This window comes from Sus scrofa, chromosome 3 (assembly GCF_000003025.6).
Source record: "Sus scrofa isolate TJ Tabasco breed Duroc chromosome 3, Sscrofa11.1, whole genome shotgun sequence".
NCBI classification, from domain to species: Eukaryota; Metazoa; Chordata; class Mammalia; order Artiodactyla; family Suidae; genus Sus; species Sus scrofa.
Window position 1 is genome coordinate 38,694,241 of NC_010445.4, and position 25,189 is coordinate 38,719,429.

The 25,189-nt window shown below is 52.7% G+C and overlaps 2 protein-coding genes and 1 long non-coding RNA gene across 21 annotated transcripts in view; 1 reads left to right on the forward strand and 2 right to left on the reverse strand.

The window, feature by feature from the left end:
• The window catches only part of NLRC3 (NLR family CARD domain containing 3), a 45,599-nt gene extending 20,651 nt beyond the window's left edge, over positions 1-24,948 (forward strand). For 6 of the 16 annotated variants that reach the window (XM_021088091.1, XM_021088089.1, XM_021088087.1 and 3 more), the window contains 14 exons: positions 3,914-3,997; positions 4,438-4,521; positions 6,080-6,163; positions 7,406-7,489; positions 8,216-8,299; positions 8,921-9,004; positions 9,462-9,545; positions 10,154-10,237; positions 10,688-10,771; positions 13,228-13,311; positions 13,695-13,778; positions 14,371-14,454; positions 14,829-14,912; positions 20,122-24,948. In XM_021088091.1, coding sequence (XP_020943750.1) covers positions 3,914-3,997; positions 4,438-4,521; positions 6,080-6,163; positions 7,406-7,489; positions 8,216-8,299; positions 8,921-9,004; positions 9,462-9,545; positions 10,154-10,237; positions 10,688-10,771; positions 13,228-13,311; positions 13,695-13,778; positions 14,371-14,454; positions 14,829-14,912; positions 20,122-20,356 — 1,327 coding nt within the window. In that variant the 3' untranslated portion in view covers positions 20,357-24,948. Of the gene's footprint in view, positions 1-3,913; positions 3,998-4,437; positions 4,522-6,079; positions 6,164-7,405; positions 7,490-8,215; positions 8,300-8,920; positions 9,005-9,461; positions 9,546-10,153; positions 10,238-10,687; positions 10,772-13,227; positions 13,312-13,694; positions 13,779-14,332; positions 14,455-14,594; positions 14,913-15,606 lie in introns of those variants that run through there. The other 10 variants (XM_021088094.1, XM_013995705.2, XM_003124651.4 and 7 more) reach the window with 7 other exon arrangements.
• LOC106509712 lies at positions 3-13,269 on the reverse strand. The gene is made up of 3 exons (XR_002342925.1): positions 12,114-13,269; positions 862-1,900; positions 3-143 (listed from the first exon to the last, which is right to left on the reverse strand). It is a non-coding gene; the product is annotated as an uncharacterized LOC106509712 (long non-coding RNA).
• Positions 22,322-25,189, reverse strand: part of CLUAP1 (clusterin associated protein 1) — a 37,182-nt gene continuing 34,314 nt past the window's right edge. For 2 of the 4 annotated variants that reach the window (XM_021085674.1, NM_001245000.1), the window contains 1 exon segment: positions 23,212-24,283. In XM_021085674.1, coding sequence (XP_020941333.1) covers positions 24,134-24,283 — 150 coding nt within the window. In that variant the 3' untranslated portion in view covers positions 23,212-24,133. 4 annotated transcript variants of the gene reach the window in all.

Consider the following 25,189-nt stretch of genomic DNA (forward strand, 5'->3'; position numbering starts at 1 on the left):
CGCTGATCCCAAGGACCCCGCCCAGGGGCCCACCTGTCTCTCTGGGTCGGGGCTCCTCACATGGCCAGTGGTGCTTTCTGAGGCGTGTGGCTCTGGACACAGGCTGCTTTTCCCCGCCCATTCCAGAAAGTCAGGTAGCTCCTCTGTAAGGAGAGGGGAGGGACATGGTGAGGGCCAGACAGCCGTTTCTCCAAGTGCCACAGGCACTGACACACGGCAGGCCTGCCTTCCTCTAAACCTCTCGCAAAGCTTGTCCTCAAATGGATTGCACCCTTAAACAAAATCCAAATTTAATTTTTTTTTTTTTTTTGTCTTTTTAAGGCTGCACCCTTGGCATATGGAGGTTCCCAGGCTAGGGGTCTAATTGGAGCTACAGGTGCTCGGCCTACACGACAGCTCACGGCAATGCTGGATCCTTAACCCACTGAGTGAGGCCAGGGATCGAACCCACAACCTCATGGTTCCTAGTAGGATTCATTTCCTCTCCACCATGATGGGAACTCCCAAATTTAAAAAAAAATTTAATTGACATTTAATTTTAATTAAACAACTTTAGGAGTTCCCGCCATGGCTCAGTGGAAACAAATCTGACTAGCATCCATAAGGACACAGGTTCAATCCCCAGCCTCACTCAGTGGGTTAAGGATCCGATGTTGCCATGGGCTGTGGTGTAGGCCGGTGGCTACAGCTCCAATTCAACCACTAGCCTGGGAAATTCCACATGCCACGGGTGCAGCCCTAAAAAGACAAAAAATTTTTTTTTAATTTAAACACTATCTTTAATGCTGAAATGAGATGAAAGTTTATATACTGACAACAGAAGAGACCCACCTGCTTATGTAACTCTCTGCAGTAACATACCTGAGTCTGGGTAACACCCTGATTTGTAGCTGGATCGCTGCGCTGATCTGAGGTGGCTTTAGGAGAACTAGGGAGGCGGGTCTGGAGAAGAGGGCCCAGGGAGTAATTTTTCATCCTCGCCCAAGCTTCTGACTGTTGAAATAATCTATCTGGAGAGACAAAAATATGGTGTGCGTCCAGAGCAAAAACAAGTCAACAAATCCAGAGAGCAGTTAAGAGTGGTGAGCTCCCTGCAACCCTACAGACACCCTGTGACCAAGGAGAGTAGGTGGCAGGAGTTCAAGGGCCCATCCCAGGTGCAGTGAACTCACAGAACTCAGAACAATTTCTGTTCACCACACTGAAAGGATACAGATTAAAATCTGCAAGTGGGGAGTTCCCTTGTGGTACAGGGAGTTAAAGATCCAGTGCTGTCACTGCAGAGGCTTGGGTCACTGCTGCAGTGCAGGTTCAATTCCTAACCCAGGAACTTCCATATGCCATGGGTGCAGGAAAAAAAAAAAAAATCTGTAAATGCAAAGGCCCATGGGGCTGGGACCCAGAAAGCAGGCGGCTGGAGTGGTCCCCGCCCAGTGGAGTCGTACAGACAGCACTTCCCGCTCCCAGAGATGATGTGACCACACACAGAAAACAGTCTAATCGGGGAAGCGCGCCCAAATCCTGGGGCCCAGAGTTGTTACTGGGGTTGGTCATGACCACACACCTGACCACCAAGTGCCTGCCTTAGTCCCCAGCACCTCTAGAGGTCCAGCCGACACTGAGTGAGATAAACTACCTGTCAAGGCCCAAGGCACCCAGGTAAACAGGCATACTTACCAGGAAGGGCAAGCCAAGGGCTTCGAGGTCACCTCTGAGGAGCAGGAGCCAAGGTTGATCCCTCACGGCACACTGTCTCCTAGTGCTGCCCTGAGGCTCCACCAATTAATTCAGAGGACGGATGTGCTCAGGACGGGTCAGGCGCAGAGGAAGCACGGTGTGAGCGCCACCTGTTACCAGCAGGATTCTCGGGTCTTTTTAGCCAGAAACTGTGATGCAGTCTCTTTGGAAACAATGACAACTCCTTATTAATGTATTTTCCTTCATGAGAACCTTCATCAAAATAGGCAACATTCAGGGTTTGGCTGAACGGAATCTGGATAGTGCTCAGAATTTTTTTCTAAAAATCCAAAAATTTCTACCATGGCCACATGCTCTAGTTCACCTTTCTACAGCTGGTCCTCAGTGCCATGTCCCTGTTTGGAGTGTCTGAGGCACCCTTCAGAAAACACACGTGGCTCATGAATCTTTCCTTATAACATATTATAAAAGTCCTGGGCCTGGAGGCCGGGTGGGGACAGAGGCTTTCTAGAATTAAAGAATTTTTGTATAGGTGATCTGGATGAATGGTCTTCAAACTTTAAGCAATGGAAAGCTTTTTTTGGAGTTGCTGTTGCAGCTCAGTTAAGAACCCGACATACTGTCCACGAGGATGTGTGGTTCGATCACTGGCCTTGCTCAGTGGGTTAGGGAGCCGGAGTTGCAACGTGCTTCAGCGCAGGTCTCAGATGTAGCTTGGATCTGGTGTTGCCAGGCTGTGGTTGTGGCATAGGCCTGCAGCTGCAGTTCTAACCTGACCCCTAGTATGGGAAGTTCCATATGTCACAGGTGCAGCTGTAAAAAGAAAAAGAAAAAAAAAAAAAAAAAAAAAAAAAGAACGCTTTTTTTTGCAGGGGCGCGGTGCTGCACCCACAGCATGCAGAAGTTCCCAGGTCAGGGATCCAACCCGAGCCACAGCAGTGACCTGATCCAGAGGAGGGACAATGCAGGATCCTTAATCTGCTGAGCCACCAGGGGACTCCTGGCAATAGAATGCTTCTAAAAGTGACACATGAGGCAGTAAGACAGACAAAAAGGGGGCTGTCGGGATTGCAAGAAGTGGGGACAGAGCCCAGAGTTGTTACTGGGGTTGGTCATGACCACACACACTTGTTTCTGCCTCAGCCTCCTGGTGGCTCCTAAAGCTTTTCTGAGGAAACTTAGGGGCCCTTGAAACAGCTTAAAAAGCACTGGGAACTCTAATTGTACCCTGTATGGCTGCCCCACATTTTAAAATGCCCGAGGAGTTCTTGTCATGGCTCAGTGGAAACGAATCTGACTAGCATCCATGAGCACGCAGGTTTAATCCCTGGCCTCGCTCAGTGGGTTAAGGATCTGGCGTTGCCGTGAGCTGTGGTGTACATCACAGAAGCGGCTCAGATCCCATGTTGCTGTGGCTGTGGTGTAGACCGGCAGCTGCAGCTCCAATTCGACCCCTAGCCTGGGAACCTCCATATGCTGCAGGTGTGGCCCTAAAAAGACCAATAAATAAATAAATAAGTAAAATGCCCAAGAAATGGTAAAGAACCTCAACAGATACCACCTCTGGGAAGCTGGGAACACGAAGCAACATTAAGCTTATCTATGAGCATGTTCCTGGAACGCCCTTTCAAGGCAGATGGAGACGTACATTTTGTTACTTTCAACTTAAGTTTTATAATGACGCTACCATTTTCCTTTCCTGGATTAGAGAAGAAAGTGCTGGGGCCAGGGGTGTGAGAGAACTGTGAGTTCAGCCACTGGTTCGTGAGAGCTGATTGTTAAATCTTCAGGAATTCTGACAGGCTGAGCGGGCTTAGAATCAGCCATGGTGGGAGCATTTACACTGTGGAAATAAGCCCACGTAATCAGGGCTTTTGTATTTTGTTTATCATTTTGTTTATCCTGAGAGCTGGGTTTCCAGCACACCAGTGGCTGGGATTCATGTGGGAGTCTTCGGTAACTGTCCCTCTGCTGTGCTGCTGTGCTGGACTCCAGGCAAACTCTTCCCCGGGACCCTCTGCTAGTGTGAGGGTCCTGTCTGCCCACTCCGGCCCTATAGGTCCTGGCTCAGAGGCTCTCCTCCTGGGACTGGCTCGCCAGATCTCCAGGCCCTGACGATGCTACTGAGGGGTTTGGACCCCAGGCCTGGTGTGGCAGAAGAGGCGGCAAGATTTAACAGCCCGCATTAACCACTCTTCTCCCTCCCTCTGGGCAGCTTGGCTGAGAACCAGATCAGTAACAAAGGGGCCAAAGCTCTGGCCAGATCCCTCCTCGTCAACCGAAGTCTGACCACTCTGGAGTAAGTAGGACCCTTCACCACTGGGACAGAGAGAGCCCATGGGCCAGCTTGTGAAGTCCCCAAACCACAGTGTCCCCTGGGTGGGTTGGAAGGACATAGGTGAGTGAGCAAAGTCCTGGCTCCTGCTCAGCTGTTGGGACTCAGCCAGGGAAGCCCCCACATTTCAGCCCTGAACCTGGTGTCGTCGTTTCTTCACGGGCCCAGGTGCACTAGTCCGTCGACCCCGCTTTCCTCTCCCCCCCACATGGGGCCATCTTGGCAAACTCCTCCCCTGTTCACCTACGTAAGGATCCCTGCCCCAGTGCCACTGAACGCGAACCCCCAAACCCCGATGCATTCTTTCCGAGGGGCACAGATTTCAAAGGCCACGTAACTTCTGCTCCTCCTTCCCTCCCTGGGAACTGGATAAGGGGGATGGTCTCTCTCTCTTCCTCCTGCAGCCTCCACAGTAACTCCATTGGACCTCAGGGGGCCAAGGCGCTGGCAGATGCTCTCAAGATTAACCGCACGCTGGCCTTTCTGAGGTACGTGTCACTCGCCTCCTGCTTCGCTGACCCCAGGCGACGGCCCAGAAAACCATCCCATCAGATGCTAGCCGTGGAGGGGGAGGGCACACAAAGCGGTGGCCATGAGATCCAGGTTCCTGCCCAGTGGAGACCAGGGGTTGTGTATCCTAAGCACATTTCCAAGGTCAGCTCCTCCCTGTGCCTGGGTTTACGGCCGGCAGGAGCAGGGGATGGAGAGGAGGAGTGAAGGTAGGAGGAAGGCATGCAGAGGTCTGAAGAAGCAAAGCGCTTGTCCTCCTCTGAGGGGGAGTCCCCGAGGCCCTGCCTCTCAGGGGTCCCTCAAGTTGCTTTCCAAGACACTGACGAACCATCCTCCACGTGGTTCCGACTGTTTGGGGTGGTGTGCTGTGCTCCTCTGAGGGCCGGTGGGCGTATCCATCCTCCGTTGTACTTCCCCTCGGTTGTGTTCATTCATTTACGTCCACCGAGGTGAAATGCACAGAGAATTCACCACTTTAAAGGGGACCATCTGGTGGCATTTAGTCCATTCGCAGTTGTGCAACCAATACCTCTATCTAGTTTCTCTAGAGGGAGACCCTACACCCACGAGCAACCACTGCCCACTCTCCCCCCTCAGCCCCAGGCAACCACCAACCTGCTTTCTGTCTGTATCAATTACCTGTTCCGGAGACTGCATATAAACAGAGTCAAACAATAAGACGTTCAGTTTCTGGAGTTCCCATCGTGGCTCAGCAGAAACGAATCTGACTGGCATCCATGAGGACACAGGTTCGATCCCTGGCCTCGCTCAGTGGGTAAAGGATCTGGCATTGCCGTGAGCTGTGGTACGGATCACAGACGCGGTTCAGATCTTGCGCTGCTGTAGCTGTGGCGCAGGCCAGGAGCTGCAGCTCCAGGTGGACTCCTAGCCTGGGAACCTCAATATGCCGTGGGTGTGGCCCTAAAAAGCAAAAAACAAAACTGACTTTCAAGCTTCTTTCACTTAGTAAAAGTCTTCTAAGTTCATTCACACTGTAGCACACGTCAGTATTTCATTCCATTTTATGGCCAAGTGATATTCCATGATACGGACAGACCACGATTTGTCCATTCATCACTTGAGAGACACTTGCGCTGTTTCCAGCTTTTGGCTCTTGTGTTGTACACATCTGTGTACACGTTTCTGAGCACCTTTTTTCAATCTTTTGTGTAGAGAAGTAGGAGTGGAATTTGCTGGCTCACAGGGCAACCCTATGTTCCTTCTGAGCAACGGCCAGACAGCCTTCCTCAGAGGCCGCACTGGTCGACTCTCCCGCCACAGCGGATGAGGGTCCCAGGTTCTGCACGGCCCTGCCATTTCCGGGTGCCACGGCTTTTAGCTGTAATTAGGACGAGCAACGCCCCTGTCACTGTTAGCCAGATGCCATGGCCAGCTTGTCCCAGGCAGCAGACAAGTGCTTAGAGACGCAGAGGAAACCCGGCGGCCAGAGCAGCAGTGGGAAGAGTCTTGGAGGGCGGGAGCGGGGGTCTCCTGGGTGCCCCCGGCACCAGCAGTGACATGCCTCTGCCTCCACAGCCTCCAGAGCAACGCGATCAGGGATGACGGAGCCCGGGCCCTGGCTGAGGCCTTGGCCGCCAACCGGACCCTCTCCGTGCTGCAGTGAGTGGGCCACCTTCTCTCCTCTCTTCTCCCCCAAGGGCCCCTCTGTTTTCTGCAAGGAGCGGGGGGACAGACAAGGCCCCAAGGCTTTCGGGTCCATCGGTATGGCCCCGGCAAACCCGATGTCTAAGAACAGGTGCTGGGGCACGTAATTCAAAACAAAGCCTCCTGCCCACCTGGAAAATCCTCAGCACAAAGGCAGAAAGCACTGACATGAGCATCCAGCTAGACTGCACTGAGCACCGCAGGCGCCCCACCAATGAGGCGGCAAAGACAGAAAGGGGGTTCACCGTCTTCTACAGCCCAACAGATACGACATGCTACGTGTATTTTCAAGAAAAACCACAGCTTGTCTTCCAATCAGAGGACAGGGCAGCCCCTTTAGTCACAGTTTATCCTAAATTGGCCTGTTATCTGGGGGCAGCTGTCTGTGTTCATGAATTGCCTTTATTCGGAGGAAGAGGGAAATGTCTCACGGTTGAGGAGACGCAGGCATGTACACAGGGGGACGTGCTCTCCCACTTGATGTGCACGGGCCAGAGAGGCTCCAGGTCCTTGCGAAAGGCACTCCTCGGCTATGCACCTGCCAGCTGTTTGCTTAGAGCTTTTAAACAGACTTACCCAGGGACAGGGAAGGCTTTACAGGTCCAGGTTTTCCGGAAGAAGTGCTCTGGGGGGCGGGGGTCTTGTTGCCTTTTGGAACCGGGGAACATGCCGTTCTTGTTTAGATCACATTCACCCTCACACAGGAGGCCCTGCCCTACCTGTCCTGGGACGAGTCGGGGTCTCCTGCAGCCCTCCTGCCTCCAGACCAGTCTGAGAGCAAGGAGCTTTTGGAGAAGAGGCACCCACGCGGGGGGGTTTGCCCAGGGAGGTGTGCAGGGCTGGAAGGGGGCTGCTGGCTGGTCCAGAGGGAGGCACACTGCTGAGTGTGGAGAGGGTTGGTCCCATCAGGGGCTGGTGTGACTTGCACGTGGAGGGCCCCCAGGCGGAGGCTGCCGGATGTTGTTGCTACCCGCTGGTCACTGCTGTCTGGCCCTGAAAGGGGAGGCCCGGCTGCCCCTGCCCCTTTCTCTTCACACATAACATCAGTCCATTGGCAACAGTCTGGCAAAAAGCCACGAGCCTTTCCTGGAGATCTTCTTCCCACTCGAGCAGTGCCTGACCTCTCCCCTTGAACCAGACTGTCCTTGGCCTGGGAATGGCTGCGGCCAGCTGTGCTGAAGGACGCCTCTCCTACAGCCTGCAGAGCAACGCCGTCGGGCCAGTGGGAACCCAGTGGATAGCAGATGCCCTGAAGCAGAACAGGAGTCTGAAGGAGCTCATGTGAGACATGCAGAAGGGCCGACGTGGTGTCCCCCATGCCCAGCACAATGCCCAGCCCCCCACAAATATTTGTGAGCATGGGGATGGACAGATGGATGAACAGGTGGATGAGCCAGTAAAGAGGTGGATGGATGGATGGACAGGTGGATGGATAGATGGATGGATGGGTGGGTGGGTGGGAGGATGGATGGATGGGTAGGTGGGTGGGTGGATGGATGGAAGGATAGGTGGGTAGGTGGGTGGATGGATAGATGGACAGATGGATGGGTAAGTGAGTGACTGGGCACACAGGTGAGTGGATGGATGAATGAATGTGTGAGCACAAGATAGCTGCTTTTGGACTCCAAAGCCCTGGACCAGGAGAATGGAGATCCAGATTCCTAGGACCGAGTGAGCGCCTGCCTTTGCAGGCTCACATTTCCTGCCTTCCCATCTGGCAGAAGAAACAGCACCCCAGCCACCTTCACATAAAGTATCACAAATACCTCTCACTAAAAGGTTGGCCCCAAGCCCCGGCCCTGCCCCCCGCCCCGTGAGGAAGTGCAAGAAGGACGTTGCTACCTCCATCTCTCACAGAGGCTACCTGACAGCCAGCCTTGGGCAGAAGAAACTGTGCATTGGGCACCCTTGAAACAACAGCAACAGCCATTCCCTGAAGGGCTTCCCAGACTCTGATCCTCCACCTCATCCTGCCAGGGTGCTCCACCCATGTCCCATCTCTTGCAGATTCTCCAGCAATAGCATTGGTGATGGAGGTGCCAAGGCCCTGGCAGAGGCGCTGAAGGTGAACCAGGGCCTGAAGAGCCTGGAGTAAGCCTGTCTAACCACCCTCTGGGGTGGCTGTGGGCAGAGGGGGACGCCCCACCTGGGTTCCTCATCCAGCTGGTGGGCGGGTCCCAGAGGAGGGCCGTCAGTCAGGTGCCCCCCCCCCCACCAGAACCCAGCCAACCACCGACCCTGGGCACACTGTGACCTCAGTGTCTCTCCCTCCAGCCACCCCACCAGCTTCCTTTTCCTGGACAGTCCCGCTGGTGGTGGTTCTGGAGTTTTCAGACTGACAAGCACCAAGGGCCCTTTATAGGCTAGCAGGTGGCTACAGAGGGGGTTGGCTCCAGGGGCCTTAGTGGTGAGGGGGGAGCTCAGCATGGCCCCCACAATGGGGACACTCAGCTACATCACCTTCTCTGGGGGCTGCAGACACATGTCCCCCTAGAAAGCCGTGCAGAGCTGCCAACATCAAGGCAGAGTCTAAGCTTTGCTGCTGGCTGTGCTGGTACCTGCCCTGACTGAGCAGAAGCTGGAATGTGGGGAACAGGAGAGGAATGACAACTGAGAAGGGTGGTAGGGGCACAGCCCCCCCCCCAACTCCCTGCAGTCCCAGGCCGGACTCCCTCCAGGTCCTGAGATGTGTGCCCTGTGCTCTGCCCACAGCCTGCAAAGCAACTCCATCAGTGACACAGGAGTGGCGGCGCTGATGGCAGCCCTCTGCACCAACCAGACCCTCCTCAGCCTCAAGTAAGCCCCTGCCTCCCTCTCCACCCGAGGGCCGCCCTCTGGCCAGGGAGTCTGAAGGGACTCGGGACTGGGAAGGAAAGGCTGCTGACGAGAGGCCCACACCTCGTGCCCGACCTGCGCGGGGAAGACCTATGGGCGGGCAGCTTGGCTCTACAGCCTGGCATCCTGCTCATGGGGGAGGCAGGGACGGCTACAGCCTTCAGCCGGCTGGATCTGCTGCTCCCCTCATACAGCCCCTGCGCCCACGTCTCTGAGGTCCTGTCACCTTCTCCTCTTCCTCCCGGACTGTCTATTCTACTGCTAAAGTCCTGGGGGTGGTGAGGGGGAACCTTGGCTATGAGCCTTCGGCGTTGAGCTTCCTGCCGCAGGCTCTCCCCACCCTTAAAGCCTGGGTGCCCGGGCCTGCCTCCTCGAGGCCTCAGCTGTCAGCCAGCAGCTCAGGGTCCTCTCTCCTCAGCCTGCGAGAAAACTCCATCAGCCCGGACGGGGCCCAGGATCTGGCTCGCGCTCTCTGCACCAATAGCACCCTGAAGAGCCTGGAGTATGTAAGGCGGGCAGGCTGTGCTTCTAAGGCTCCTTTATGCCCCCCAGGGCCCGGCCACCCTGAGCTGGGAGCTGATGGACAGACCCTTGGCGCCCCCACCACTGCAGGAGGCTGGAGGAGGACCTGGTTGGGAGGGGGTGGCCGGGAGACCCTGTGTCTGACGCAACCTGGAAACAAGGCCCCCTCTCTCATGTCATCAGTGACATGAAGATGAAGAGAGTGGCCACATCCCTCTAGGGTTCCCCCCATACAAGCGCGTGGGAAGGGCTCCCTAATGCGGGCAGCACAGCACAGGGACCAGAAGTGAGTCCCCGGGCAGCTCTGCCACCTCCTGGCAGGTGACCTGTCACGGAGGCTCACCCAGCAGAGCCTGGCCCCTGACCCGCCCCCGCCGTGGGGCTGTCAGACGCCCGCTCAATAGTGCAGGGGCGTGCAGGCCAGAGCGCCAGCACATTAAAAAGCGCGAGCCAGGCAACTCCAGGGGTCAGGATGCTGCCCCGGGGTGCAGGTGGGAGGCAGGAGAGTGGTCTGGAGTCCCCAGTGAGCAGGGCCAGGGGGCTGCACTGTCGGATCCCACTCACCACCCCGCCTTCCCCTCTTCCCAGCCTGACAGCCAACCTGCTCCACGATCAGGGCGCCCAGGCCATCGCAGTGGCAGTGAGAGAAAACCGCGCCCTCACGTCCCTTCAGTGAGTCCGCGGCGCCCCGCCCTGTCCCCTTGCGGAGCTGCAGGGTTACCCTCAAACCAGGGGAGGTGGGAGACCAGCTCCCACGACGGGCCCTGCCCCCAACGCGGTCTCAGGACCTCAGTAGCGTCCCTGCTCTGCTTCCTGGGGCTGATTCATGGAGGGGCCAAGGGTGGGAGGTGGGTGCCCACGCTGTGCCTCTGTGTGCACGTGCTTCACGCAGGGGCCGGTCACTGTGCCCTCCTTGACCAGAGCGCACACTGACCCCTTGAATGAGCCTGAGGGGGGCTGCAGGAGTTCTGCCATCTTGGCCAGGACCCCATCCTTAGGGACTCCATTCCCTGCCTCACGCTGCCGAAGAGGCTCCTGCTTTCTGGAGCCCCCAAGACAGGAGGTCTGGGCTCGGCCGCGTGGTCACGGGCCGCGTGGTCATGTGTGTCTGTGTCTGCCCAGCCTGCAGTGGAACTTCATCCAGGCTGGTGCCGCCAAGGCCCTGGGACAAGCACTACAGCTCAACACGAGCCTGACGAGCCTCGAGTAAGTGCCCCCCATGCCCAGAGGGGCTGCAGGACGGCGGTGGTGGTGGTGGTGGGGTGCCCGCCACACACAGCCTCCTCCGCTGAGGCCAGCGGCATGTTCCCATCTCATGGGCCCTGGTGAGATAGAATCCAGCTGCCTAAGGCGTACAAGGCACTGGTTTCCAGTTATCCACAGAGCTGGGTGGACATCACCGCAACCAGTTTCAGAGCCTTTCAATCACGCCAAAAGAAACGCCACACCCACGGGTCCCTCCATAACCCCCGCCCTGTAAAAACTCATCTACCACCTCCACGGATCAGCCTGTACGTGTGACATAAGGGACGTCACAACATGTGGGCTTTTGCGACCCGTGTCTTTCATTCGGGATGTTTTCAAAGTTCATTCACACTGCCTGTCAGCACTTCCTTCCTTTTCATAAGTAACTAACACCCCGCAGCAGTGGGCAGACACCCTGTCCGTTCACGCATCGCCGGTGGACACGTGGCTTTCTCCCACGTTGTGGCGATTATGAACCCGGCTGTTGCTGCTGCTGCTGAGGCTTCTTGTGTACAAGTTTCCACATGGACGCACGTTTTTAACTCTCGTGTGTGTACGCCCAGGAGTGGACCTGCTGGGTCAGACAGCAACTCTGCGTAACCTTTGCCCTCTTCTGCTCTGGTCTGCTTCTCCCCCAGCATCCAGGACACCCCTGTCTGGCTGAACATGGCATCCCCAGGGCTCTGTTCCTCCTCAGAGTTCCCGTTGTGGCTCAGCGGTTAACGAACCCAACTAGCATCCATGAGGACGTGGGTTCGATCCCTGGCCTTGCTCAGTGGGTTAAGGAAGTGGCATTGCCATGAGCTGTGGTATAGATCACGGATGCGGCTAAGATCTGGCATTGCTGTGGCTCTGGTGTAGGCCGGCAGCTACAGCTCCAATTTGACCCCTAGCCTGGGAACCTCCATGTGCCATGGGTGCGGCCCTAAAAAGACAAAAAAGAAAAAAAGAAAAAGTTCCTCCTCGTCCAGGGCTCCAACTCCCTTCGAAGTCCCAGTGGCCCCACACCTATGTTCCAGGCCCCTCTCCTGAGCTCCAGACCCACGTGTCCACTGCCCATTCCACTCCCCACTGGGCGTGTCACAGCTACTTCAAACTGCCCACACTATCGCCCCCACAAGCCTGCTTCCTGGACCCTCACCTCATGATTGGTCCAGCAACCAACTGTGCAAGCTGGAAACATCACCTTCACTCTCACGTCTCACCTGCAATTCACCTCCAAGTCCTGCCGATCCTTCTCCCAAGGTCCCACCCATCGCCCTCTGCCCCCACAGCCACTGTCCAGGCCACCAGCCTCACTCACCTGCATCACTGAAGCAGCCTCCACGTCCAGCCCCCTCTCAGACTGCTGGCCAAAGATCTCTGCCAAACGCCTCGCTCTCCCCATCCTGGATAAGATGTTTCAATGGCTTGGCAATGCCTGCAGAGTGAAGTCCAACCCTTAGCGTGGCTTCCGAGGCCCCTGCAGACCTGCTTCCTTTGCACCTGCTCAGCCTCACCCCACATTCCAGCAACTCCAGTTCTCTGGGTTCCTCCCCCCATCTCTCACTTCTGGGTTTTGGTCTAGACCTCTTTCTGCTGGGCCACCTCTGTGCAAAGCCCCCCACTCCCTGCCACTCAGTGAGGGCAACTCCACAGGGTCCTCCCCGCTGCCTGTGGCTGGTGACTGCTCATCTGCCCTCTGATCTGAGTTCCAAGAGGACGGTACTGGGCTTGCTGGTAGCCAACACCTCAAATGCTTATTAAAATTATGAATGCTGGGAGTTCCCGTGGCTCAGCGGTAACGAATCTGACTGGTATCCATACATGAGTTCAACCCCTGGCCTCACTCAGTGGGTTAAGGATCCAGCATTGCTGTGAGCTGTGGTGCAGGCCGGCAGCGACAGCTCTGACTTGACCACTAGCCTGGGAACTTCCATATGCTGCAGGTGCAGCCCTAAAAAAAAAAAAAAAAAAGCCAAAAGAAATTATGGATGTGAGCTGCACCTGTAAACATACCAGTGTCCACTTGAACCAAACTCTTATTAATCGTCTAATGCTTCAGGATCTGCCACTTCCCTCCAATGTGAAAGGAAGGGGGGAAAAAAAAAAAAAAGATGGCCAACAAGAATGGCCCAGAAATTGAGGGCTTTGATTTTCTGGTTAGCTTTGAAAAGCATGCTTTTTTCCTCTAAGATCTTGCTGACAGTGTTGCCACATGTTCCTTTTCTGGTTTGCCTCTGAGGGTCCAGACTCCTGCAGACCGCAGACCTCTCTGCATGGTGACGAGGCTGCCTCAGGCAACTGTGGCTGCACAGGAGGCACAGTCCCCCCCCCGGGGGTGGCCCTGGGAACGCGGCTGACTACTGTGCGTGTGGTCTCAGGCCTAGAAGGCCCAAGCTTGGCACCTCACACGAGGGCCCGGGCCCTGTGTTCAGTCTGCAGGAGAACGCCATCGGGGATGAAGGTGCCTCTGCCGTGGCCATTGCCCTGAAGGCAAACACGACCCTCACTGCTCTCTAGTAAGTGCCGGGGGGGCCCGGCAGCCCAGGAAGCCGGCCCCCACCCATCCTTTCACACCACACACTGTAAAACAGACTAGGCAGGTGCGTTTGATGTTCCTAAGATTAGCCATTGGGACATCTAGGAAGTTAGAACCAGGGGTTCAGGGAGTGTCCCTTCAACTTCTGTATCCACAGCACCCAGCTCTCTGCCTGGTGTCAGTGTGGGCAGGAGATGCTGTGTCCTTCGGATGGACCACACCTGGCAGCCTTCAGCGCTGTCTCCCCGCTGCCAGCCTTAAGTCAAGGGGTGGAGGAAGCGAAGGGCAGATGCGGGCAGAGCGTGACCAGGCAGGCGTGAGGCTGGAGAGGCCGCCCGTCCGCTGACTGCTCTCTCCTTCCAGTCTCCAGGTGGCCTCCATCGGGGCCCCAGGCGCCCAGGCACTGGGCGAGGCCCTGGCTGTGAACAGAACCTTGGAGATCCTCGAGTAAGTATTTCCTCTCCAGCGACAGCCTCTGGCTCCCAAACCTAGCTGTTGATTCGAAATGAATGACTTTGGAAGGGAGACTCTCCCATCACTGAGGCGTCTGCGGAGACAGCAAGCTGGCCCCGCTGCCCCAGCCCCACCTCCCCCCTTTTCCTGGGAGCCTCGCTTGCTGGTCTGCTTCTCCTCGGCCTCGCCCAGGCTGAACATGTCCCCAAGCCCAGTTTAGGGCCCTGGGGTGGCCAGGATCCCGGCCTGCGCGAGACGATTCTGCTCCTGGGGTGTCTAGATCACCCCTGCTCCTGGACGGAGCACTGCCTCTGAGCCTCAGCCCAGCTCTTTCTTCGGAACGAAAATGGAGGACGAGGCCTCCACAAACCACCCAGGTTGGGCTGGCCTCACCCTTGTCGTATGTCCCGCTCCCAGCGCCCATTTCCGTTCTGTGCCCGGAAGTGAGGTGGGAGCAACCCCACCCTCGAGGTTGCTGACTCCACGCCGCCTCCCCGCAGCAGCCCACACGCTCACCTGATGAGGTACCACGTTCGTTCGCCTTTCAGCTATCACTGTGCCTTAGGGGTCCCGTCTTTCCCGACAGCTTAAGAGGAAATGCCATCGGGGTGGCCGGAGCCAAAGCCCTGGCAAATGCGCTGAAGGTCAACTCAAGCCTCCGAAGACTCAAGTGAGTGGTTACCCAGACCTACCTGCTCCTCAGAGCAGCAGGCTTCTCTTCTGGAACCTTCTGTGGCATAAGACGCTCTGGATCTCCTCTGGAGCGGCTCCCTTCCAAATACAAATAGCTCACACCATTCTGATCGCCAGGGTCTGCGTGGTGGATGAGTTTGGTCATCTCTGCATGTTCGGTCTCACGTCCTCCGTGGCACCTGGACGTGTCACCTGGCTACCTGGAGACACGGCTCTCGGGGTTAAGTGCCACCTCACTGCTGCTGTAGCACCTGTGAACACATCAGTCCCAGACCTGTCCCTGGGATAGCACAGGGCTGTCCCTCTGCCCTGAGTGGCTCAGTGTGGCGTCTCCATCTTTTCTCTGCCTAGCCTTCAAGAGAACTCCTTGGGGATGGACGGGGCAATATGTGTTGCCACCGCGCTGTCTGGAAACCACGGGCTTCAGCACATCAGGTGAGTGGGGTTCAGTCGCACCTGCCGTTCCCGCTCACCCTGAGAACTGCCCTCAGGCTTTCCACCTCAATCTCACAGCCAGCTGACTCCAGGCCTTTGGCAGCTCTGTGAGGGAACTCGGTGTTAAGAGTGAGCCGTCTAGGAGTTCCCCTCGTGGCTCAGTGGTTAACGAATTCGACTAGGAACCATGAGGTTGTGGGTTCGATCCCTGCCCTTGCTCAGTGGGTTAACGATCCGGCGTTGCTGTGAGCTGTGGTGTAGGTCGTAGACATGGCTCAGATCCCGCGTTGCTGTGGCTCTGATGTAGGCCGGCGGCTACAGCTCCGATTTGACCCCTAGCTTGGGAACCTCCATATGCTTCGGGAATGGCCCAAGAAATGGCAAAAAAAGACAAAAAAAAAAAAAAAAGTGAGCTGTCTAGAGTTCCCTGGTGGGGCTCAGAGGGCTAAGGATCCCGTATTGTCACTAGCGTGGTGTGGGTTCAGTCCCTGGCCTGGGAACTGCCACATGCCACGGGCGCAGCCAGAAAGGAGGGAGCGGTTCTGAGCTTGTCTGGAAGAGGGACCCTGGAAGCACAGTTTCATCCGGGGTTCTGCATGGGATGCCGTGTCTGTCTGCTCTTCACTAAGGAGAGCCTTTGGGCCTTCGGGCCTCCAGCCAGTCTTCCAGCTCTGTCCTCATCCTTCTCTCCCAGTCTCCAGGGAAACCACATTGGGGAATCTGGTGCCAGGATGATCTCAGAAGCTATCAAGACAAATGCTCCCTCGTGCACTGTTGAAATGTGAGCAAAACATTTCCTGCCCAGGCAGGACAACAGGCAGAGCCACAGCTGGACGCTTTCACACAGAAGGACCGTTTCCCGGGGCGCCTTCCTGGGGTCTGGGAACGATGCGGACCTGCGGGAGAGCAGGGCTCCTGTGGGGAAGCTGGAAAAGAGCTGCCGAAGGTGGACACGAGCAGGGCCAGTCTAGGCAGCGGAGGGACGGACGCTGCTCCAGCACCGATGGGTGTTTCCGCCAAGGGGCGCGGGGGACACAGGCCTCAAAGCTCAGCAAGTGAGCAGCCAGTCGGAGCTGACTTACATCCTGAGGGCTTCATGTGCTCCTAATTTTTCTTATGACTGCCCTTTCCCTGACCTGGGTACACTCATGCCCCCCATTCTGAAATGATCTGCCATTTTCAAGCGCATCCGTTCATCCGGCATCCGTGACACAGGGGACCTCCCTCTCCTTTTTCAAGAAGAAAAGAAGGTTTTGGGAGTATGAGCCTTAGAGTCATAAGGAAAAATCACGAAAGATTTTTGAAGAGAAATGAAGGCTTTGACGCTAGGATTAGGGAGACGAAAACGTTCACAAGGTTTTTGCCATCTTTTTACCCAGGACAAGGCCTTTCAAAGACATGGATCACATCTGCCACGTGTTATGCGGCATCTGTGGTTATCAGCGGTATGTTAAATGTGGACGCCTTCTAGTGTCATTCTCTCTTCGGCCCCCCACTTGAAGACAAGATAGCTGAGCTTCCACCTGGCCTAAGTTCCCTCGATGGCTGTGCTGAAAGGAGAAATACTCCAAATGGACATCGCGGCTCTCATCCGCTAAATAACCAAGGAAAATGCCTAAAAACTGTAAAGTAATTATTACTTCCAAATTCAAACAGGAACTATTGTTCCAAATGTTTCTTTAAAAATGAGTACTTGGGAAGTTCCCTGTGGAACAGCAGGTTAAAGATCCCATATTGTCACTGTGGCAGCTCAATGTGACACAGGTTCAATCCCTGGCCTGGGAGTTTCCACATGCTAGGGGTACGGCCAAAAAAAAAAAAGAGTATTTGGATAAGAATTGTCGCTGGATGATAAAACCACAGAGGAAAGCCTATTAAGGAAGAGGAAATCTGCACATCTGCACAGTCACGAAGTACCACCTGACAGGTATTTACAAAGGTCCGTTAAAAATGGAGACATTATGCAAATGCTTCAGTGAAGTGATAAACTTAACAGCACCGATAAGGGGACAAACGGATGTCATATATTGCACAGTGACGCTCAGAGGACACATCACTGATGTGTTATTCCCGCCAAAAATGTTTACCTGAATTTGATCACGAAGGAAGTCAGACAAAATCCAAATTGAGGGGCATTCTGGGAAGAAGAAAAAAGCCTGACCTCTTAAAAAATGTTAATGCGATGAAAAATACAGAAGGCTGGGAACTATTTTAAACAAAAGGATGTTATTAGTCATAACAATTTAAGATCTTTGATTGGATCCTAGACTAAAGGGGGAAAAAAAATCAGCTAATCAAGAACATGATCGGGAAACTGGGGACAATTGAACACAGGTCTTGTACAGTCTTTCCTGGATTACTGGTTTTGAAAGGTATTTCTGCTGGGTACAAAATCTGAGTGTGACAGTTGTTTCTTTCAGTACTTTCAAGATGTTGCTAGACTGTCCTGTGGTTTGCACTGGTTCTGGCTGAGCTGAGAATGTGGCAGTCAAGAGCCGAAATGGCCAAATGCTGGGGAGAGCTGTGCCTTGCAGGAACAGAGCACCGGCGAAACCACAGGGGCCAGAGCACTAGAGAAAAAAGAGTGCTCTCCAGGGACCTCAGAAGCAAAGCCCCTTCCTCCCTCCTTTCAAAGTCTCTCAAGCAACAGACTAACAAGGCTTAGGAACATCTTGCTGGGTCCCTCAGGAGAGATGTTTAAAACGAATACCGCCACTGTCAGCAGGTGAAAAGGTCAATCTGGAGCAGGGGCAATAAATTGATAACCAACACACTGGGATTTCGGGGGGGGGTCTTTTTTGTTTGTTTTTCCTTTTGGACAAATGTGACCTGTGTCTTTAGGGTCAGTAATGTTTTTTCCTGCAGTGTTTAATATGCTTTTAATCTCAGCTTGTGTAGTTTTCCTCTCGGTTTTTAAAGTCTCTGGAAGGGCTGCTGGAGACTTTCTCCATGTCATCCGTCTCTCAACACGCTCGTGCTCTCCTCCACCCTCTGAACACATGGAAAACTGTGTCCACGTCCTTTTCTACTAATTCTGTCAACTGTCATTTCTGGGTCATCCCTTGGTCTGCTTCTTGACTATTTTTTTCTTTTTTGGTTGCCCCCACAGCATGGGGAAGCTCCCGGGCCAGGGATCAAATCTGAGCCTCAGCTCAACCTATGCCACAACTTCGGCAATGTGGGATCCTTAACCCACAGTGCCAGGCCGGGGATCAAACCTGCACCAACACAGAGACAACCCTGGATCCTTAACCTGCTGCACCACATGAGAACTCTGTATGCCTGCGGTAATTTTTTTCTCCTTTTAAGTTTCATTGAAGTAGAGTTGATTTACAATGTTGTAGTAACTCTGGTCATTTTTGATTTGATGCCAGAGAATTTTACCTTATTGGGTAATGACTATTTTTGTATTCCTTAAAATATTCTTGAGCTTTATCCTAGAAAAGAAACAGCTGGATCCTTTCAAAACTTGCTTTTAATAAGCTTTGTCAGGATCGGCCATCCTTTAGCGTAGGGCCCAACTTCTAAGGCAAGGCTTCCGTATTCCGGGTCCTCTAGCTGATGCCCAAGTCAAGAAAACTGTTTCGGGCTGTAAATACAATAGATGCTATAGAAATTAGCCGTCTTAACCCCAACGAGTAGCATCAGCCCATCAGCTGGTGTGAATGTTTTCAACACAGACGCAATGTTTAAGCAGAATGGCTCCCACTGCAGACTCTGCTGCATCAATTGCACTCAGCCTCTCGCTGCGCCCCCTTCCCCTCACCCCTTCTCTCCCCCTCACTCCACAAGCTAGTTCCTTTCACTTAAAAAGAAATGTGTGTTTTCCTCTTAAAAAGAGGCCCTCTGTCCCTCAACACGCTCTGTGACCCCATCTCCCCCGGCTCTGCCTCCTCTCCTCCCTTGCGACCATCCGCCTTTCTCAACAGTCATCCGTACTCACTTCAAATCGCCACCTCTCGGGATTCCCCCCGTGGTGCAGTGGGGTAAGGACTGGGTGTTATCACTGCAGAGGTGGGTTCAATCCCAGACCAGGGAACTTCCACATGCCCTGGGCACAGTGAGGAAAAAAACAAACAACAACACAACAATAAAAGGTGCTTCCTTCTGTGACAAAAGCAAACAAACAAAAACAAACCCCTGCATTCCGATCTCTCTTCAGCCCCCACTCGCTAGCTCACTTCGTGCTGAGGTTACCAGAGATGTCCTCACTGCCCACTCCAGCGGTCACTCTCACTCAAGCACACTTACAACAAGGATCTCTCTCGTCCTGGGCACCCGTCCCGTCTTTGGCAACATCCCCTGTCCTGGACCCCTTAACGTCACCACCTTCCCACCCCTCTGCCTTCTCATGACCACCTCGTCCTAATCACTAGAGGCAAACACACCCACTTGAGAACATCTGAGAGGTGCCGTCCCAGTCTCTTCTTCCCTCAGACACGGGCTCTCCTCGCCCGTACTCTTTCCGAGGAATCTCACAGACAGGAAAAGGCCTATAATGGAAAAGAACCACGTGTGTCTCCCCTCGCCAAGTACCGCAGAGCTAACCATCCTGTCCTACATGCACTAGTTCATTTTCCACTAACCTTCTATGACGGGAAGTGGCACTTGTATGTGCGTCACTTTATAGCTCCACTTTTGGTTTCACCATCCTTCCAGCAGTGACAGCAGGATTTTTGGTTAAGTCATCAGTTGGTGGTTCTCTTAGGATTTTATTTGTTCTGATGATCACTGCTGAGTTAGCTTCTTCCTGTTTAATGTACTGGTCTCCCTAGAAATGAACAGCTAAAGGTTTTTAACTTTTTTTTTTTTTTAAGGGCCGCACTTGCGGCATATGGAGGCTCTCAGGCTAGGGGCCATATCAGAGCTGTAGCTGCCAGCCTGCAGCACAGCCACAGCAAGGCCAGATCCAAGTCTCCAACCTACACCACAGCTCATGGCAACGCTGGATCCTTAACCCACTGAGTGAGGCCAGGGATCGAACCTGTGTCCTCATGGATACTAGTCAGATTTGTTTCCACTGACCATGATGGGAACTCCAAAATTTAACTTTCTACATCACTGCTCATTCTTGTCGGGCTATCCAACAGAGGATCAGATCTGCGTTTCTCACAGACACGCCGGTTACTCTGCAAAACTCTGAGTTCCCCGTTCCTCACGGCATCCCTCCCTGAGCCCTCTGTCGTCCTGCTCTGATCCCGCCTCACAGGAAGGACCTCTGCTCTGGAGAGGGAGGAGGACCCTCCACTTCCCTTCCAATTCCACCGGTCCTGGCTTCCAGCACCAAGAGTGTGACAGGTGTGATATTTCCATGGTATGCTGTGAACCCACCGGGACACGCGACAAAGACCTCACAGCTTAAAATGCTCACGAGTGCACGCCTGTATTTCTTCTTCCTGCCCCACATCAGAGGGAAGTGTGTCCTCAGAATTCCCCGTGGATGACCCGATGGTTATTCCTACCCACGAAAACTGAGCACGTAAAAATTCCTTGACGTCTCCTGCCCACGCCCATTTTCAAAACTGTTATGAAAGTACAGCTGATTCACAGTGGGGCTGACGTCGTAAAAGAGCTTCATTTAAGTGGCTTAAGGCAATTAAGCATTTATATCAATACTCGGAAATAAAAAAAGGAACTGGCCAGAATGAATCATGGGGGTTCACACGATCTGGAAAATATTCAATATTAAGTTGATATATAGTATTGATGTTATCTTCAGCTTCTTGGTTTGATTAATAATAGATTTGTATTTAGAGACTTCCACATTAAGTCCACATTTTATTTGACCTAGGTCTATTGGAAATCAAATAAGACCCTGCTTTGGTGGCATAGTGGTGAGCACAGCTGCCTTCCAAATAAGACCTGATTATCCCCATTACAAAGTTTCTCAGCAAAAAAAAAAGATGTGGAAGTTTTTGACTATAGTTGATTTACAATGTGTTCTGTCAATTTCTGTTATATAGCAAAGTGACCCAGTCATTCGTACGTATGTATGTATATATACACACACTCTTTTTCTCATAGTGTCTTCCGTCTTGTTCTATCGCAAGAGACTGGCTTTAGCTCCCTGTGCTGTACAGCAGGACCTCGTTGCTTATCCATTCTAAACAGTCTGTAAGTGCCAACCTCAAACTCCCAGTCCATCCTCCTCCCTCCCCCTCGGCAACCACAGGTCTGTTCTCTGTGAGTCTGTCTGTTTTGTAGGCAGGTTCATCGGTGCTGTGTTATGTAAGTGATATCATATGGTCTTTGTCCATCTTACTTCACCTAGCATAATAATCTGGCTGTATACACGCTGCTGCATGCGGCATTATTTTGTTCTTTCTACAGCTGAGTGGTATTCCACTGTGTATGGGCCCCATCTTCTCAGTCCATCCCCCGCCAACGGACATGCAGATTGTTTCCATGTCGCGACTGTTGTAAACAGTGCTGCTATGAACATAGGGTGCATGCATCGTTTCGAACTGCAGGTGTGTCTGGATAGATGCCCAAGAGTGGGACTGCCGGATCATAGGGGAGGTCTATATTTAGCTTCCTGAGGAGCTTCCATCCTGTTTTCCATAGTGGTTGTACCAATTTACATTCACGCCGGTAGTATAGGAGGCTTCCCTTTCCTCCACACCCTCTCTAGAAGTTGTCATTTGTAGACTTATTAATGATGGCCATTCTGACCAGTGTAAGGAAGTACCTCATTGTAGTTTGATGTGCGTTTCTCTAATAAGTAGTGATGAGCATTTTTTCATCTGCCTGCTGGCCATCCCTATGTCTTCTCTGGAGAAATGTCTATTTAGGTCTTCTGCCACTTTTCAGCTGGTTTTTTTGTTGTTGTTGTTGCTGAGTTGTATGAATTGTTTGTATGTTTTGGACATTAAGCCCTGGTCAGTTGGATCATTTGCAATTATCTCCTCTGATCCTAGCGGTTTTCTTTTCTTTTCTTTTTTTTTAAGTTTCCTTTTCTGTGCAGAAGCTTCTAAACTTGATTAGACCCTACTGGTTCACTTTTATCTCTATTGCCTTGGGAGACTCACCTAAGAAAGCATTCCTACGGTTGATGTTGGAGTGTTTTGCCCATGTTCTCCTCTGGGAGTTTTAAGGTGTCTTATGTTTAAATCTTTAAGCCACTTTGAGTTTATTTTTGTGCATGGTGTGAGGGTGTATTCTAGTTTCATTGATTTACATGCTGTTGTTTTCCCAGCACCACTTGCCGAAGAGGCTGTCTTTTTCTCCATTTTATATTCTTCTTCTTCTTCTTTTTTTTTTTTTTTTTGGTCTTTTTTTGTCTTTTAGGGCTGCATCTGCAGCATATAGAGGTTCCCAGGCTAGGGGTCCAACTGGAGCTGTAGCCACCAGCCTACACCTCTCTAATCCCTTGATTAATGTTCCATAGTTCTCAGCATATAAGTCTTTCATCTCTTTGATCAGGTTTATTATTACGAGGCACTTAATTCTGGGGAGGCCAATACACACATTGTAAAGCATTTTAAGAGGCCCTTTAAATTACAGAGTAAAACAACCTGTCAGCAATGATCTAAATGCTTGTTTTCCACTGACCTAATCAGTCGCCTTTGGGGCCTCAGTCTGCTCTGCTGCTTGACCCAAACCGAATGACAGCGAGTTATAAGGCACCTGCACACATCCGACTCCTAGATCCGTTCCAGCGACAGAAATACATTAATAACTACAATCCATACCTGAAGCTCCTATGTTGACAGACTCTGCTCAAGTGAAGATGCAGAAGCCCATGGGAGACTTGGCGCAAAGCCAGTTAAGCAAGGGATGAAGGACAAGGAACAGGTGAAACAATGGCTGCCCACTCTTCCTGTGGACGTGTGACCTGTGGCTTGGGCTGGGCTCCCCGGTCAACGCCCATCAGGAGAGAGCATCACACGAGGGAAACAGAAATACATTCCTTGTTTTTCAAAATCCAAGACAGGTCAGACTCAGGTAAAGCAAAGCTATAACATCCAAGAAGATGCAAGGACTCTTGTGGCTTAAAAGCCATGGCACCTGAGGGCTGACGTGGACCCAAACACCTACTTCCTTGGCAAGTAAGGCTTCAAAGACGGCACATCTCAGATAATTGGTGCATCAACTGGATGCTGAGTGTTTTTAAAAGGGGGTCATCTCAAATGTAAGATTTAGGGAAAGACGGAGAAAAAAGCAAAGGTACCTCACTGTCACATAATGCCCCAAAATTTACATGCACTCTAATAACCTGTGAACTTCTCCTGAATAAGTATTTATGTTACAGGGGCAAATAAATAAAACAATTAACTTTCAAATAAAAATGATATAAAAATACGGTATATTCAATACATTTATTAAGAGATAAAGAACTTCACAAGTCTTTTGACTTTGTAACTGAAAAATAAATGAAAACTCTGTGCTTTCCATATTAACAGAACAACAAAACCCAAGCCCACTCTCTGATGCGTCTCATTTTACAAAAGGGAAATTCTCCTGGTCCTATTCTATTGAATTCAATTCTGGTTCACTTTTTTGAGTCAGAAACACAAATCCATACATACACTTTTTCCTTAATTTGCTCTTTTCTAAGGCAGACTGCCAGCCTCCAAGAGGAAACAGAGGATGCATAACCTGGAGCATCTCTCTGCTGCCCACTTTTCAGGGAAAGTTGGTTTTCATCAAAGCCAGCCAACTCTCAGAAAGTGTTAGTAAAATACATTTAAAAGCTTGGTATTGTGAGCATGCAGAAGGAAAAAGCAAGAGTACGGTGTGAAATAAGGACTAGGAGTAAAAGCTGATATAACGGAAACGTTCTAAACTGTGTTCGTGATTAAGAGTCAGACACTCCCTCCAATTCCCAAAACGAGTCCTGTGTCCAGTTCCTGCCACAGGTCGGGGCTCTGAGTCCCGCCGACTCAGCAGAAATGAGTGACAGAAACAACAGCCAATACTTACTGAGTGTTGGCTGTTCTTTCTCACGTTTTTGTCCTGTGGATGTGAATCACTAAGAATGCATGCATTTCCCAAGTTTTAGGAGATAAATAAGGCAAAACAATCTTTGGGGTTTGCTCTGGTTCTAGCTTAAGCCCTGGGGAGTAAAGCACAGGAGGCTAGGGCAGAAGCAGGTTGTGCTTCCTCAACAGGGAGTCCAGCTGGCTTCTCCAACACCGTGCATGTTTCCTGCTGGCCCCTCCGACCGCCCTTTACCTACAAATCTGAGGGTTCTAGTCTGCCTGTGTCTCTTGGCCAGGAGGTCAGAAATCATTGTCACTCTCATCCAGGGGCTCAGGTTTCCGGCCTCTGCGACTGGGCTTGGCAGGTGAGACAGCGATGCTCTCGTCCTCCAAATCGTCGTCGTCGTCCTCCTCATCCTCCAGGTCAATCTCACTGTCCTCTGAGTCTTCCTACAGGAAAAAGACACCAAGGCCAGCTGAGGGCCCGTCTCGCTACGGACATCATGTCAGCACGGACCCACCTAGCTTTTGCACCAGCCGCTCAATAACCAGCAACACCCACGGGAGGAGGAGATGGCGGAGCCGCCGTCAGGCTGTGGGGGCAGGAGGGGACCAGGGTCTACGTACTGCCGGCTGGAATATGCTACAAACGCATCTCCTAAGCAGGCACCTTCGAACAGAGACATGCACGCCGAGGCTGGTGCCGCAGGGGCCACCCCACTGGCATCTTGGGAGCACCGCTGGGTCTGCACTGAGGCTCCCTGGAGGCCCAGAGACCCACCAGGGGACAGCAGGGAGGGCAGGGACTTAGAGACAGGGAAGCAGGGCTAAGTTTGGCTTCTGGATGGACAGCCGCTCCAGAAACAGGTGAAAGGAGCAAAAGAAACAAAACACAGTCTTTCATTGTCTAGATAAGGGTGACCAACTCCGCCTTTTCAAACAGCAAGTTCTGCCTCCCCAGCAAACCGGGAGGGCTGGTCTCTCCGGAGATCGCTCCCACCAGCACCCATACATGCTACAGCTTCCCTCCTCTTCTAAAAACGTATTTGTTTTGGTCTTTTGTCTTTCTAGGGCCGCACCCGTGGCATATGGAGGTTCCCAGGCTAGGGGTCTAATCGGAGCTGTAGCCACCGGCCTAAACCACAGCCACAGCAACTCGGGATCCGAGCTGCACCTGCGACCTACACCACCGTTCAGGGCAACACTGGATCCTTAACCCATCGAGGTAGCCCAGAAATGGAACCTGTATTCTCATGGATACCAGTCAGATTCATTTCTGCTGAGCCATGACAGGAACTCCTAAAAACCCAAAATAAAACCCCTCTGCTCCTCTTTGCCCTGCCCTCGCACATGCCC